General features: G+C 39.0%; 1 protein-coding gene and 1 pseudogene across 1 annotated transcript; both read left to right on the top strand.

The window, feature by feature from the left end:
• The first annotated feature begins 194 nt into the window (after positions 1-194).
• LOC148363611 (signal recognition particle RNA) lies at positions 195-666 on the top strand (annotated as a pseudogene).
• Positions 667-2969: 2303 nt separating this feature from the next.
• Positions 2970-16794, top strand: nfs1 (NFS1 cysteine desulfurase). The gene is made up of 13 exons (XM_088337565.1): positions 2970-3308; positions 4284-4360; positions 6407-6523; positions 6598-6681; positions 9936-10088; positions 10171-10264; positions 10651-10785; positions 12732-12889; positions 13632-13737; positions 13809-13890; positions 15997-16080; positions 16157-16246; positions 16336-16794. Exons 1-13 carry the CDS (start codon positions 3200-3202, stop codon positions 16397-16399), a joined length of 1353 nt encoding a protein of 450 aa, XP_088193691.1. The 5' UTR covers positions 2970-3199; the 3' UTR covers positions 16400-16794.
• Positions 16795-17563: the final 769 nt, after the last annotated feature.

Below are 17563 nucleotides of genomic sequence, written 5' to 3' on the forward strand. Positions count from 1 at the left end.
TCACCTGCCACAACGTCTCTCTATCGACTCTGTCATACGCCTTTTCCAAGCCCATGAAAGACAATCAAACATCCTTACCTTTTGCAAAATATTTATTTTTAATATTCTCATACGAAAAAGCGCAAAAGCCGAACTCGAACTTAGTGACGTCACAGGATCGTAGGGCGAAACCACTACTGGTGTTGCAATTTCTCGCCGGGTACGGTGGCGCGTGCCTGTAATCCAAGTCCCTGGGAGGCTGAGTCTGATGGGTCGTTTGAGTTCAGGGGTTCTGAGCTGCAGTGCGCTATGTCAAGCAGACCTCCGCTAAGTTCGGTATCGATATGGTACTCTCTGGGTAGCTCTGGATCACTAAGTCCGATCTGCTGCCTCAGTGGACATGTTTAAGTCTAAGCTTAAAACTCACTTCTACTCTATAGCATACGAATAACCTAAACTTCTTATATGTAATAACTTGTGAAGCCCTTTGAGACTATTTGTGATTAAGGGCTATACAAATAAAAATGACTTGACTTGACTAAGGAGGGGTGCACCGGATTTGGGCACAACACCCGCCCAGGTCGGAAACGAAGAAGGTCAAATTTCCCGTGCCACCCAGTAGCGGGATCGCGCCTGCGAATACACGCTGCAGTGCAGCCTGAACAATACAATGAGACGCAGTCTTTCTTTAAAAATAGTTGTCTTCAATAAATAAACACATGAAGTACATTTACAATATTTCAATGTTTCACAAAACGTCGTTTTTTCTTACACTGTCTTTGGAGAAAGTTAGTACTGTTACTTCTTGTTGAAGTCACATCATCCAATGTGATTGGTTTACTGATTACCAAATCAAGGCGACTTAATTCACCTCCTGTTGCCTCTTCTAGCTCACAATTTACGCCAACATAAGGGCAAGTCTAAGAAAACAAATAGCTGGAATGAATTGAAACTTTGTAGCTGAAGTTGCTATAGAATTATTCCACTCTTAAACGGTGTGTGATATTTGACCATTAGATAGCACTGTGTTGTCTAGGTGCGTGCGAGTGCCATTGGCACGGTGCACAGCTTGGCGGCGGGATCCCAGAAAAACATGGCAGCGACCTAAGTGCTGATTTCACTCTGTAAAGGAAATAAAAAGATCTTGATCCATGATTTTTATGAAAAATAACACTGGTATGATAGTTTATGTATTTTTTTGTCTAGTACTCAAATCTGAATGTTTTTACTGATTGAAAGTTATTTGTACCAGTCGGCACAAAGTATTACACATTGTCCCTCTGAATAAGTTCCCACGGTATGAAAGATTGTTCATGAATTTCTCTTGGAAATTTTTGGTGAGTTTTTGCGATAGAATTGGGGATGAGATTTAATTTTGTTGATATCAAGTCAAGTCACATTTATTTATATAGCCCTTAATCACAAAAAAATGTCTCAAAGGACTGCACAGGATTACAATTACACAATTACCTGATCTTAAACCAACATGCGGGCAAGGAACAACTCAAAACCTCAGCGTGAGGAAAAAGAGAAACCTTGAGAAGGGACCTCACAAGTGGTAATCCCCCTTTCAGAATGACCAGGGTGAATTACATTTAGCATTACAGTACACAAACATAGTAAACACTAGGTAACATGTTGAAAAAAAGTGCATGACAGCAATGACGCCCCCAGCCTGTAAACTAGTCCAGAAAGTCTATGACGGCCACGACGAAGCATCCCATCTCTGCGAGCTGGTAAATGCAGGCGTTGACATGCTTTAGGTCAGACGCTGGTCCGCTGACTCGTCTCATATCGTCCTTCTTCGTATCACCACGAGACAGGCAGTCGGAAAAAGACAGGACAATACAAAATATGAGGTGGGCATCAATCATAAGCTTTGGAATAGAAAAGTGTCTTAAGTCTTGATTTAAAAACTTCCATTGATGTTGCAGATTTTATCTCCGGAGGCAGGGCATTCCATAGCACTGGGGCCCGGATGGAGAACGCTCTTGAGCCTGCAGACTTCTTGGCTCTCGGAGTCACAAGTAGACCGGCATTTTCCGAGCGGATACTCCGTGCAGGAACATAGGGGGAATCAAATCAGAGAGATAAGAGGGTGCAAGTCCATGCAAGCATTTGTATGTTAATAAGAGACCCTTAAAGTCACATCTTAAGAGGACTAGGAGCCAGTGCAAGTTGGCCAATACAGGAGTAATATGCTCAAACTTTTTTGTCTTAGTCAAAAGTCTAACTGCCGCATTCTGAACCAGCTGCAAACTTTTAAAGCTCGACATCGGGAGACCAAAAAGCAATACGTTACAGTAATCAAGCCGAGAAGTAATAAACGCATGAATTAAAAGCTTTGCATCTAATTGGGACAGCATTGAATGAATCTTCGCAATATTACGGAGGTGGTAGAAAGCTATTCTAGTAATATTTTTCACGTGTGACTGAAACGACAGATTAGGATCAATTATAACACCTAGATTTTTGACCGAGTCACTATGGGTGATATTACATTTGTCTAGGTTCAGGGCAGTGTTTGAAAACAACTCACAACGATGAGTTGGGCCAAAAATCAACATTTCAGTTTTTCCTGGGTTAAGGCGCAACAAAATTAAGTGACATCTGTCTTTGAATCTCAGTAAGGCAAGCCTCCAGATTTCAACAACTTAACTTATTGTGATTGTTTTATTGCAGTTCTCTATGTTAATTGTCAGCATTTACATAACGCTTTTCATGTCATTGAAGACCTCCCAAACTGCTCAAAAGTGCAATGTCAAAAAAAACCCACAGGTAAGCAATTGTCAGAGGGGAACTTGGCTGGAAAAAATACTTCACCGCTGGTATATCAATGGAAAAGATTTAGAAAAGCTGCATTACCCAAGTCAATGAAGGTGTGGTAAAATCTCACCTTTCACGATAAAATATATTAACGACCAATCAGACGACGTGTAACTTAGGGTCTGTTAAAAAGCCAATGAGCGAATAGTAAACAAGAGAGCACTTCCGCTTGACGTACAAGACATCGTATAAGCAGTGTCATAACCAACCTGGTTATGAGAGACTGCAGTCAAGCACGTTTTCGAAAAGCGTTTTGGTCAGGATAACTAAAAACTAATTCTTATCCAAAAGAGAGAACTCAGCTTGATAAGATTTCTTGGATTTACTTTGAAAAGTCTCACTGTCGGAGTTGTACGTGGAGTCACCAACCAGGCGAAGGTATACTCTCGCCCTGATGCTTTCCTCGGGTAGGACCGTGTCCTCCCGTTTCTATTGGCCGCTTCGGAAGCTCAGTCCCCGGCTGAGCTGCGAGCGAAGTGCCTCTGCAAACACCCAGCGGAAAGGTAATGACAGAACCTGTTAGCCTAGCTTGATGCTAACTCCACAATGACGCAGTTTGAAACAAAAATTGCCTACCTCACTAGTTTTGGTTGTTGCTTTTTAGTTCAAGTTTGTATTGTACTTTTCACATCAATTCTTAATGCGTACTTTCTTGAATATGAGGCTAGCGTTAAATTATAACTCTGGAATTGATAACAGGAATGTACAATCGAATTAAATCGCTAGATAGTAGTAACAAGCGAGGAGGAAGTTCCAAACAGATTTTCTGATATTATTCAATAGTGTTGTCAATAGTCATGCAAAAATGAAGTCTAAAACATCACATAGAAATGTGACATGACATATTCGTTTGTAGGTGATTAAATGGCAAAAATACAAGATTACCGGTACATTAAACAGCATTTTTTTATTTTTTGCAGTATAAACTATTTTTTCAAGATAACATCTTTGTTAAAGTGATTTTAACCATACTCTTGTCTTTGGGTCAAATTTACCCGCCACGGTGTTGTTAAAAACCCAGAAAACAATCATCTGTGTGATATTTTATTTTACTTTAACAGATAGCCAAAAAGTATTACTAACAATTGTGAATGAGTTGCCTGGGTTTCAGAGGGAAACTCCAAAGGTATTGTCAAAATAAAAGTAACTGTAAGCAGTGCTCAAATCAAAGTGTATACAGTGTATATAAATTTAGCGCGCAACGCCAGTCCAAATGTTCTTTTTTGGATGTAAGCAGTAATCAAATACTATGCATTTTACAAACGAGGCCAATCCAAGTGTTTGTTTTTCGTTCTCCGCGCATTCCAAAATCCAGAATCCATACAAAAACGGCTGATCAGAATGACTCGACTCCCAGTGACTAGCCACTTGGATGTCAGATCAGAATCATGGGCCAGAGAGGGGACATACCTCTATTCTTATAAAAACAAACATAACAAAAATCAAGGAATTGTATTATTTTTTTTTGTTATCCATAGAACTAATCAAGAAACGAGATCTGGTCCAAGATGAGCTGCGGCCACTCTATATGGATTTCCAGGCCACCACCCCCATGGTAACTCTTTTATGAGGAGCTTCTTGGAGAAAAATGACTTGCAACATTATTCCTCACAGTCCAAAGTGTATACTTTTCCCTGTGTATGATTTTAAAAATGAAATCCAATTTGGAGAGTGCAGATAAAATGGCACTGATTTGTCCATTAAGACTAGGGAGGAAACTATGAAAAATCAGTAGAATAAACAATTTTAAAATACTATAGAATTAAAGGTAAAAATCATTTCACTTTATAAAGAAAGTATGTCATTTAAGTCCCATACCTGCACTTTCATTCAAAAATAAATGTTGGGTAAATTTTAACTGCATCACAGGGAGGCAGCACTATGCTTTCAGTTTTGTTATGACTGCAGATTAAATTGCGCTTATTTCTCCATATAGTGAGTACTAGATGAGTACTATGAAATATTAGAAATACAATCGACTTCTAATAATTGAGAATTCGAATACACATCCTTTCACTTTATAAAAATAGTGTGTAATTTGAGTCCCATTGAGTCACTTGCATATGAAGAGAATTGTTAGTGGATTTTGAACTGCATTGCAGGGAGGCAGAAATATATTTTCAGTTTCATTATGACCTTTCACTTTATAAAAATAGTGTGTAATTTGAGTCCCATTGAGTCACTTGCATATGAAGAGAATTGTTAGTGGATTTTGAACTGCATTGCAGGGAGGCAGAAATATATTTTCAGTTTCATTATGACCTTTTGAAAACTGAAGAAATGACTGAAACCTGGTGGCTCTATTCGGGGTCCAGATAACAGATTTTTAGTGAGGTAGTAAATAATTGAATAACAATTGGACTTCAAACTTAGTTTTTCCTGGTGCTGGATCCAGACTTTTTGTTGTCTGGTAAGCAGATCAGTAAAAGATCGTCTCCTCCCAATTTTTAGCTTTGTTTTTCAGTACCATGCTTTATCATTTACTGTACATTATTAACCTACTCTACATATTATACAAGGGATATGATAAGGGGTTATTTCCTAAACACAACACATTAATTCACAAACAACTGGAGGAAGATATTTTCATTTTTGGCATTGAATATGTTGATTAATTTATTTTAACAATTGAGTGCAACTCACCACGCTATATAAACTCAATACTGCCCTCTAGCGCCACAGAGCGATTTTTGTTTGCTTCCATTAAAAACAAAACAAAAACATTTGATAGAAATAATAATAATAATAATAATTATAATAATAATAATAATTTCCTTTGTATTGTCATTCTTTGTAACAATGTACACAGAACGAAATGTCGATACACCTGACCCGTTGTAGCGAGCCGATGCAGCCGCAGCCAACAGAGGGCGCCGCCATTTTACCAATTAGGTATGACTCGGCCGAGGCGCGAACCAGCGACCTCCCAGTCTCAAAGCGGGCACACTACCATCTAGGCTACTGAGCTGGTAACCAGGGTTGGGTAGGGTTACTTTAACTGGATTACTTTGAATTACTTTTGGATTAGTCCAATACCAAATATGCTAATAAAAGACAAAAGAAACTAAATATGAATAAAATGACAACATTTTGTGCAGGCTTGGGGAGTAACGGAATACATTGAACGGTAAAAATGATGTTGGAAAGCTGTTTGAATTTATTTTCATTTTGTTTCTGTTGCATTTTATGTTAGTTTTGCCGGAGATCAAAGAGATCAAAGCCAGGAGAGAAAGCTTACCACGTGTTGTGAGTCATAATTTTATTCATATTTAGTTTATTTTGTCTTTTATTAGCATATTTGGTATTGGAGTAATTGAAAGTAATCCAGTTAAAGTAACCCTACCCAACCCTGGAAATAACCCAGAGACTCGCTCCTTTTTTGACATATTCAAAAATATATATTAATATGGCAGGCCAGATTAAATCACCTAACAACTGGATCTGGCCAGCTGGCTGTATGTTTGGCATGCCAGTAATAATGAGTAAACTTTGTGACCGTAACATTCTCTCCCAAATGTAAAACTGTTGGACCCTCGTGTTTTGGACGCCATGCTACCCTACCAGGTGACCGTAACATTCTCTCCCAAATGTTAAACTGTAGGACCCTCGGGTTTTGGACGCCATGCTACCCTACCAGGTGAATTATTACGGCAATCCTCATTCCAGAACGCATGCCTATGGCTGGGAGAGCGAGACAGCCATGGAGACTGCAAGGAAGGTACAAAACTGATTTATTTTTTTCATCGTTTTTCCCGAAATGTATAATTGTCTTTTTTGCTCCATCCCGAGCAGCAGGTGGCTGATTTGATTGGTGCTGATGCCCGCGAAATTATCTTCACCAGCGGTGCCACAGAGTCCAACAACATGGCCGTAAAGGTCTGTTTGAATTTGCTATATGTCACAAACTAGTTCCAACTCAATTTTAACATTACAGAAAAAGCAAATCAAAATGTCATTATTTGATACATAGTGTTCCAAAATTCTTGGGCACATTTTGACATTTTAATATCTGGAATTGTTACTGATATAAAAACACGTCTGGTAAATTCAGAAATCTTGTAATCTCAATGTTTACATGGAATATCCAAATGAGTTTAATGTAAGCACCATTGGTCACACGACAAACAAGCTTAAAGTCAAATTCTTTCCAAACACGTCCCAGCATTGCATTTTCAATTATTTCAATAGCTTGTGTTATTCGTGCCTTTAGCCCGTTTACCTCTTGGAATAGCCCACGCCTTTCATACATAACCACAAAAAGAAATCACATGGTGTGACATCTGGAGGTCTGGCTGGACAGGACATGAGATTGTGATCATTCAATCGCATCTCCTAAATTGAGAGGCACCCCCCCCCCCCCCCCCTTTTTTTTTAGCAGGGCATAAGTGCCCATTCGTTGTAAATTTACCATGCCATATAATTATAGACTTCCTCTCTGGTGACTCCTTTCGTAATTTTCTGCCAAATGCGCGTTGAACAACAGTCCATGATTAAGTCTTTGCAAGTATAAGCACACAATCCACCTTTTTTTGGTTTCATCAATAAATTAAATTAAAATATCAATAGCCTTACAAAAACCTTAATGTAATTAACTTTAAAACGGCACACCCTTTATCTTGCTACCATTAATAGGAAAGGAGTTATGGCGACTTCAAATGTGCACAAGACTTTTTGAACACCCACTCTGTATTTTAATAATTTCCTATGCTCTATTTAAAACAGGACCAATTAATAGGGGACTAAATGGAAAATAAATAATTGATAAGTGTCCTGGTGGTTTCAGAGCATTAGAAAATTGGCAACACTCTTGATAATAAGTAAAAGCACATATTTGACCAAACTAAAAATGTATACACGTAGCAAAACAAAAATCAAAATAGTTACTTTTTGAAAGTATGAAATGGAACAATTTAACTACACAAAATTCTGGTTTGAAAAATTTGATATACCCACTTTTCATCAATTCATTTTATAATTCACGTTGTTGCTGAAATTGTTGCATTCATTTTAATCAAGTACTATGTTCACATAAAGCCCGTAAATACTGTACAACACATCGTCATTATGTGATGAGCTAACCGAACAGGCATCATTTTCGTTCTGTTTTTATTTTTCATATACAACCCATATTTAAAATATCTGATGACAGCATACCTGCCAAGTACTATGGTTTTGCGGTAATGAGTACTGTTTTCTTGAACCCACTATGGTGTTACGGTTGGGTCACAAAAACCACGTTTTTTTTTTTATAAGTCTTCGGTGCCGTCCGTACACTTTGGATTACTTTCTATCATATCGTTATGGGTTTTAACACACAAAAATGCGTTTATCCGAGGAATCAACTCCTTGCCCTGAAAAATTCTCGCGCCGGCGTGATTAGGGGGCCCTATCGTGGATGCAGTGCCGGAGCTAAGGCTAAGCGGCTAGCGGCGTTATAAGTCTTCTGTACCGTCCGTAATCATGGTAAATGTTAACTCTATACCAAATAAGACAGACGAACTGGCTGTGCTGGTGAAAAACGTCAAAGCGTACAGGGAGTGCAGTTTGCTGTGTTTTACGGAAACATGGCTTACGTCTAGCATCTTGGACGCTAATGTGGAGCTACCTGGAGCAACTGGTAGCTACCGGAGCTAACCTCCTCTCCGAATTCCGGCTTAGCGTGTGACGTCATCCACTCCGCTAAACGGAACTCCTGAAAACGAAAAATCTCCATCAACATACATCGCAGGTAATTGACTATGCAATTTATTCAAAGTTATTATTATTTCATATCCAAACTGATCAAAATCAATTAAATAATTATTAACTCAAAAATATATTGGAACATCTCAAATAAAAAGTTTCCAAATTAAACTGAAAACCAACACTGAATAATATTACTTCAATGATAAAAAAATGTTTTCTTATTGTATCAAATATTGAAAATAAAAGAAAACTATGATGGTTTTCTATGACATTATTATATTAAATACATTTGAGCTTTAAAGAACTTTCTTTGGAATACACCCCCTTGACCACAAAAACACCGCCCCCTGGTGGGTGGACAGTCTAGGCTGGGCAGAGGGATATGTTCCCTCTGAATTTCTTTTTTACATATTAACCACGGCCGATGGTTGGGGAACACTTGTCTAAAGGAAAAATGTGTTTGCATATGGTTTGTAAAGCCTTGCGGACACATGGCGCCATCCGACACCACTGGAAATTGGTATTTGTGCGGGGGCCCTTTTTGGAGGAAAACAATGCGGCACCTAAGTTGTTGGGTTTTAAACATGTTTGAAATTTGGGGCAAGCTTTCGCAAAGTTCCGCTCGTATGTGCGTCACTCTCTTCCACAACGGATGCGCTTTAAATACATAATACTGGGGTGATGTCAGAAAGCACGTGTGTCATGATCAAGATGGCTGACCGAGGTCAACAGGCTTGGGGCCTGGCTACCCCAGAGCCATGAGGCTTGAATAGCCTGTGGTTCTAGCCATCCCTGTTGTCTGGGTTAGAACAGCCTCAAGATCAAATGCCGAAAAGGATAACTGATTTTCGTCAACTTCCTGTGAGGCCATGTGCTACCACACACACCCTTCCTTTGAGGGGCCCCTTTTTTTCTCAGAGGTACGAAAGAAAAGATAACGCAACAACCTGTCTTTGGTGTTTAGGGCAATGAAATGAAATGATCTGCATTTATATAGCGCTTTTCAAGTCAATGACTTCCCAAAGCGCTTTACATTGTGCTTCACATTTCCCAATAGCGGCCGTGATCTGTGCAGCCATGTAAGGCGCTAACCTGCTTATTGGGGGTATTGGGGGTTCAGTGTCTTACCCAAGGACACTTCGACATGTAACACGGACAAGCCGGGATTCGAACTGGGATCCCTTAATCCTAAGACGATTGCTCTACCTCCTGAGCCACTGCCGCCCCCAAATGTTTCATGCTGACACACTTTGAAAATGATTCCAGATCATTTATAAATTGATTATCTTAAAACCGGATGAATTGATCAGTACTGTTAACCTGTTACCTAATTTTTTGTGTGTCTATATTATTTTCCTTTTGGACTGATCAATCATTATCCATATCAATAAACTGCAAAGTCGATGATTAAATTATTGACATTTTGTGTCGGTGGTTTTGCGTAGGGCGTGGCCCGCTTCTACCAAGGCAAGAAGCGTCATGTAATTACCACACAGACGGAACACAAGTGCGTCCTAGACTCGTGCCGCATTCTCGAGTCAGAGGGGTTCCGCATCACCTACTTGCCTGTGCAAACTAACGGACTGATTGACCTTGAGGTACATGCAACTTTCAAATTTGCGTGAAAGAAACATCTGCAAAAAAATAACCCTGATGTGAGCATCTTAAATTGTGTTTCAGCTGCTGGAGGCGTCCATGACTCCTGACACGTCTCTGGTGTCCATCATGACTGTCAACAATGAAATTGGTGTGATGCAGCCCATCAAGGAGATTGGTAAAATAGCATAGGCAACTTTTTTATTGAGTGGCCAACCTTTCACAGGTGTGTGTACCAGAAGAATTGGAGTCAAGATAAATTATTTCATTAGAAGAGACTAAATTCAAATCATTTATTTGTGTAGCCCTCAATAACATCATCCCCACATCTGAAACCTACATGATACAATACATTAAATAATTGATACTGGAGCTAACAAAAACATGAATATAATCTCTCCATCAGATTAGGGCAGAATCAGACGAATCTAATGAAATGACTGATTATGGTCAAATGTGAAGCCTACATTTTGTCAAGGTTGTCAAAATCATTATGCATTAGGACTCTACCTGTTTACCTTTGCATAAACAAACGAGTCATGCTGTTTTTTTGCATATGCCCAGGTCATCTTTGCCACTCGAAGGGCGTCTTCTTTCATACAGACGCGGCACAGGCTGTCGGGAAAGTTCATCTCAATGTCGCTGACGCCAAAATCAACCTCATGTCCATCAGCGCACACAAGATCTATGGACCAAAAGGTACTTTGTCTCTCTTGAATTTGACGGTACCAGGAGCATGGCATGATTTCGAAGTTCAGATAAATGGCAGCATATTTGTAGAAATAAATTACATTAAAATATAGCTGTGCACAATAATCCATTCATCTTCTGATAACAGATCTTTAACTTAATTGTGACCATTTATTATCACTTCTCACGGCATCATTTGTATGTTTTATGTACTTACCACTTACACCAGAAATTTAATCTCAGACATTTTGTTGAACGTTTCCTTACAATGCTTTACCAACAAAAAAAGTTGGACAAAAAAAAGCTGATCGCAATTTAGACATGGCGTGATGACGTGCACTATTTGCTCTCATGACAAGAGTCTCGCAATCGTGATGCATTGCACTGGGACCCTCTGTAAACATCACCATTTTGTCAAGTTTGTGATTGAGACAGTTTGTCTTGTTTGTCGATTTGGAACAATAAAAATACTGGTGAGAAGCACTTGGTTTGAAGTGTTTAAAAACATCGATCTGGTGTTCTTGAAACATCAACCGGATAAGTGGACTGGTAGTTTTTCTCCCTAACGTGTCGGGAGGTTTTTTATCCGTCTGAAGCACTTATATCTTGAAGCTCTGGTTGATGAAGCTGTTGTTTGAGCTTATGTCTGTTTTTAAACAGACAGCTACAGCGCATGTTTTTTTTATTACACACAATTTTATCAAGGAGAATAAGAAAAGATTTTAGAGCATAAAAAAAGCTATTGCATAAAGTATATGACTGGCCTTATTAAATTTGACTAATGACCTATGTTTTTCTTTGTTAACCCTGTTTCACCCAGCGTAGTAAAAATACATATCTACTTTTTCCAAATAGCGGAAGACATTTTATTTTGTTGTTGACTTTGTAAACATTAACATAGGCGCCAGTTGCTATTGTTCATGCTCAAAATAATTCTGGGTGCGACATTTGTGTATAAGCCTGGCCCACAGGTGTGAATCTTTGACAATCTGAAAAACTTTGGCTGACCAATAACACTAATTTTATTTGTGTTATTTACTGTAATAGGCAATCAATCATGCACTGTTGTTATTTTACAGAGATATAAATATTTTCACCTTTCCTGTTCTGACAGTGAAATATAACCAGCTGAAAGAAAATTCTCCTACCCTATTTGACCCACTGTGTTAATATTGCAACATTCTGATAAACTTTAACAAAAACTTTTACTTTTATTTTCAAACACTTCAATTGCATCTCAAAACGCCTCATATGATACCATCCAAGTGGTAAAGATCTGCCACTATGTCCCGGGCCGAAGCCTACGATCTGAGAGTGCTGGTCTTCTGATGATCCCGAGAGCAAAGAAGTCTTCTGCTGGTTCGAGAGCGTTCTCCATCCGGGCACCGGTGCTGTGGAATGCTCTTCCCCCTGAGATTCGATCTGCAACCTCAGTGGAAATGTTTAAATCTAAACTTAAAACTCACTTCTACTCCATTGCATACGAATAACCTACTCCTCTTGTCGGTTGAAAATAGTTTGTGTAATATAGTGTAACAATCTGTGAAGCCCTTTGAGACTCTTCGTGATTTAGGGCTATACAAATAAAAATGACTTGACTTGACTTGACTTCTTCAATGTCTTTCTATATCTGGGTCTTACAGATTTAAATTATGCATTCGATGAAATACTTTGAAATGTTATGAGTGTATGTAATGTTAGGATTGTGAGGGACCTTAGAAAAAAAAAATTGGTTGACTATTTTGTTTAACTGTTTATTGAGAAACATGAAGGTATTAGACCCACTAACATTGACACCTTGAGTTCTTTAGATATGAATTAAAAATAAGTGTACTCTACCCAAGTTTAAAAGTAGTTTTATAAAGCAAAATATTTGTGTTATTAATCTGGAACTCTTGCCCAGCCATTTTTATAATCAAAATGCATTAGGAGCGGACAACGTTTGTTTCTGCCAGGTGTAGGTGCATTGTACGTGCAACGGCGGCCTCGTGTGCGACTGGAGCCTCTGCAAAATGGTGGCGGCCAGGAGAGGGGTCTGCGCTCAGGAACAGTGCCTACACCCCTAGCTGTTGGCCTGGGGGCCGCCTGCAGCATCGCGCAGCAGGAAATGGAGGTCAGAATCCAGCACAGTGTCAAACGCACAAAACCAACAACCACAAAACTGCGCCAAACTTTGTGTTTGATGCACAAGGCATTGGTTTTCTTCCTTAATGTTCTGTACTGTGGGAAAATCCAATTCTGTGTCTGTGGTCTAGTAATAGCTATGTTTCATTTGGATTTACTTTTATTGTAGATGCGACAGCACCGACTGGTGGTGCTCCTTAGGATTTTTTTCAATAAAAGAAATAAGCCGTGGCTCCAAAAAAGTTAAAAAAAACACTGGCACAGGGGTTGGAATCTTTGGGTACCTCACCATTATTGTTCTTCTTCTGTTTAATATATTTTTCCCAGACGGTTGTCACTCGAACCACTCCGTGGGGTTAATATTTTAGCACGACACTACTGACCTGTAACATTGCTTTTTCCTGTTGTGTTCTGGAGTCAATTTTGCTGTAGGTGAGCTGCTTCGACATAGCTCCTTGTTCAAATGCAAATATCTATTTACAAAACCTTGCTCAAGTACACATGCTCTCTTATAGTGCGAAAATAGAATCTGGCTTTTCAGTTCCATGTTACTTATAATCGCCCGTTTTTAATGTTTTAAAAAAAAATTACATTGATTTTTATCTTCGAAATTCGAATGTTTGGAAATCAATTGAATTTGTTCACGTCAGAATCTCAATTCATCTAAGAATTGGAAGAGTTTCCACACATAACGTCTGCGTCTATGCTTTGCTGTGCTACTCTATGTGTAGTACGACCACCAAAGGGTGTCTTCACTGGCAAACCGTCTAGTCCAGAAGATCACGTCTCGGCTTCCTGACGTAATTTTGAATGGAGACCCGCATCATCGCTATCCTGGTACGCTAAAATGATGACACTCTCGCAACATTCATACTCATTAGCATGTGTTACGTTTGTGTGTTTATTAGGGTGCATCAACTTGTCGTTCGCCTATGTGGAAGGTGAAAGTCTCCTGATGGCACTCAAGGATATAGCACTGTCCTCGGGCAGGTGAGCCTCTCAAGAGCTATTTCAATCAACTTTCAGTACTCAGATTGTTTTTCTGTGACCGATCCACTCTGGAATTTGATCACAACTGCCACCTTTGGTATAAAGCAACACACACATAAGGGCAAAATTCTAGTATTGTGATTTTTTTACTCACTATTTATACTTATTAACAAATTATTATTTTTGTATTTATGTTCATACAAATTGGTTAACGTCTGACCATTTCTTTACATTGTAAACTAAAAACCTAACAATACGTTCTGAGAAGGTTTGAATTTAAATAGTACAGAATGTTGCTGATGCCCTTGGAGTTTAACACCAACCCTTAAACTGAATGAAAAGGCACTTTTTTGTCACACTGTTTTTATCTTTCTCTTCAGCATTTTAGCAAACGCAGCCATCAACTTATCAAGAGAAGAGGGTTCCTTACATATAATTGGCCCTAACAATTAGGTTTCATATGTCACAAATAATAAATATGGTTATGACCATACTAAATGGAATTAGAATTGTCATGTGATTTATAACATCATAGTGATGATAACACATTCTATTCATTGGCACCTGTCTTGTTTGCATTGTTGCTGTAATTGTATATAATAATCAAATAAATAATCTAATATATTTGTATTTAAATAATCTAAAATGAATGAATAATTAAAAATGGTGATCAGCAGGAGCTAAAACGAGTACAGAAGGAGCTCAGAGTCCAGCTCCAGAAAGGGAAGGTGCCTTACAGGAGTAAGTTGGAGAAAAAGCTGCAGAACAACAACATGAAGGAGGTGTGGGAAGGGATGAAAACAATTACACGCTGCAGCACCAAGCAGGGTGTGGCTGTGGATGTAGATGTGGCGCGAGTCAACCAGTTGAACAACTTTTTCAACAGGTTTGACCACTCTGCCTCATCCTCACCCCTGAGTACTGCAGCTGTCCTTCACCCTCCCCCTCTGGAAACTAGCATGGAAGACACTGACTTTACTTCCTCAGAAGGCTGGCCTCCTTCAAAATCTGCAAAAAGCTCCTGAAAATATTCTATGAGACAGTTGTGGCAAGCGCCCTCTTCTATGCGACAGCGTGTTGGGGAGGCAGCGTCAAGAAGAAGGATGCCTCTCGTCTCAATAAACTGGCTAGGAAAGCGAGCTCTGTTGTGGGCAAAGAGCTGGACAGCCTAACAACAGTAGCTAAGAGACGGGCACTGGAAAAGCTGCGGTCAATCATGGACAATCCATCGCATCCACTACACAGCATTATCTCCAGACAGAAGAGCAGTTTCAGTGACAGACTGCTGTCACTGTCTTGTACTACAGACAGACTGAAAAGATATTTCCTTCCTTCTTTAACTCTACCCGGCAGAGTAAAAGCCCACATTAAACCACACCACCTACATTGCATATTACCGAATTTTATTGCAATATGTATTCTGTGTAGCACTCTTTAGATATTCTATATAACACGCTACAGTGGGCATTTGCACGTCACACTGGGTGTTTGTATATTGTATTCTTTTTGCTTTTTATTGTATTGTTCTCAGCTCAGGGATGCTGCTGGAAATGTGAATTTCCCTTCGGGGATGAATAAAGTATCTATCTATCCATCTAATATATTTACCTATATTCCACATCTCCTGTATCCTTATGTACTCAACGGATGCAATTTTTAATGGACCCATCTTATCTCTCCCAAATTGTAGTTTGATCTGGATTCCTTGAATTAAACATGACTGTGCACTTCAATTTTGGACCAGATATATTATTTCAAGTCAAATGTGTCTGTCCAAATATTTCCGGGCATAACTGTATGTAACATATTGACAAACATATTAAAGATGAATTAGTTAATTGATTGATCGAGCTGTAGTCTCTCCAAATCCAATGAATGTCATTATAACATCAAAAAATATGTATTGATTTACACCCTTATAACTAAAAAAATGCCTTTGTAAATGATGCTGACTCACCGCGCGGTTTGGGCTGAATGGCACACATTTTTTTCACCTTTTTGACATAGAAAAAAAGGTCCCTAACATATAGAAAAGAAGTCCCTAAGATGTGCTTTTTTCACAAGAGCACACAACTTTATCTCCTGCCTGTGTTTATGTTTGTGTAGCGCGTGCACATCAGCCTCCCTGGAGCCGTCGTACGTTCTCCGGGCTATCGGAGCCGATGAAGATCTCGCCCACTCCTCTATCAGGCATGTCTCATACATCATCGCCACCGCCCACCATTATAAACGTGCTGACACATTTGTGTGTGTGTTTATCTTCTAGGTTTGGAATTGGTCGCTTCACAACAGAGGAGGAGGTGGACTACACGGCAGAGAAATGCATCCAACAGGTTCAAAGACTGCGAGAGATGAGGTGGGACCATAGCATCGTAACAAGAATTATTTGCAAATGTTCATGTGTTTTTTTTTTAAATAAAAGTTTGCCCGCTAACTGTTTTTCAGTCCGCTGTGGGAAATGGTCCAGGAAGGCATCGACCTGAAGACCATAAAGTGGACTCAGCACTAGACTCCAATACCTCATTACTTGTCCAAGTATTCCTCGCCACTTGTTACATTTTTTTCCCTCTTTCTGTTGCCGCATTTAAAGCACGCACAAATGTCCTTTGTCAGTCCAGAGTGTCAGCTTTGCGCAACCAAATTGACACAAGTCAAGCAGTGCAGAGTGACCATAGCTTTTGGGAGGAGCTACCAATATAAAGATGCAAAGCAAATCAAGGCATATTTGTATGTATTTTTTTGTATGAATTAACTTTTCTCTGTGTGGTCTTCTTGCTTTGTTTCTTGCTGACTCAGTCTGTCAATACAGACTTCATAAGCAAGCGTCACATCATTGTGTTAGCATCTTTTTTTCACACAGCTCATGGATAATTGCATTACTGTTCAATAAAGGATATAATTATTCATTATTGTATTGTTTTTATATTGTATATCCAATCCCAGTTTTTTCACATTGTAAGAACATTTGAAAAGAGTGCTATGAAAAGGACACGGCTCCTCCTGAATACAAGTTTCCACTAACAAACGGGTCTTCCTTTCCAGTAACTATGAAATTATATTAAAAGCGAGGTCGAGAGTTTCATTTGTTTTTTTTTCTCAGCCTTTCAGTGGTGCATGCTGTATTTTATATCAATACGATAACTAGATTTATTTCTTTACTCCCAATATTACCTACTTCTGGTCAATAGCTTTTGTTACCTTAATTTGTACAAGGTAGCTATATATATTACATGGTGACTACAGACATGTTTTTTTGTTCTGCTGCTATTTGAAAAAGGCAGTGACATAAACAAACATAGCAAGAACAAATAGATCTTCTGCCCACTGCATACCTAGATGGGCTCAAGCACCCCAGCGACCCCACTGAGGATAAGTGGTGCAGATAATGGATGAAAGATAAAAATACAAAAATACAAATTTCAATGGCTCTATGAGCTGTCTCTTGGAAGTGGGAGCATGGTACCCACAATCGAGAGTTGGTTCCCTTCGAGGCACTCTCTTGTGATTGGTCAAAATACCTTTTTTTTCCCAGGGATTTGTTCGGTTGACCTTGAATTTGAGTATAAAAAAAGGGTAGACTTGTTTTGTATTTTATCTTTTCTTTATTTTTCCACTTATAAAGTCAATAAAGATAATAAATAATAAATCGGAATACATGGATTAACTAATAAAA

Source organism: Urocampus carinirostris, chromosome 6, assembly GCF_059441175.1.
Source record: "Urocampus carinirostris isolate Australia breed hairy pipefish chromosome 6, RoL_Ucar_1.0, whole genome shotgun sequence".
Classification (NCBI taxonomy): domain Eukaryota; kingdom Metazoa; phylum Chordata; class Actinopteri; order Syngnathiformes; family Syngnathidae; genus Urocampus; species Urocampus carinirostris.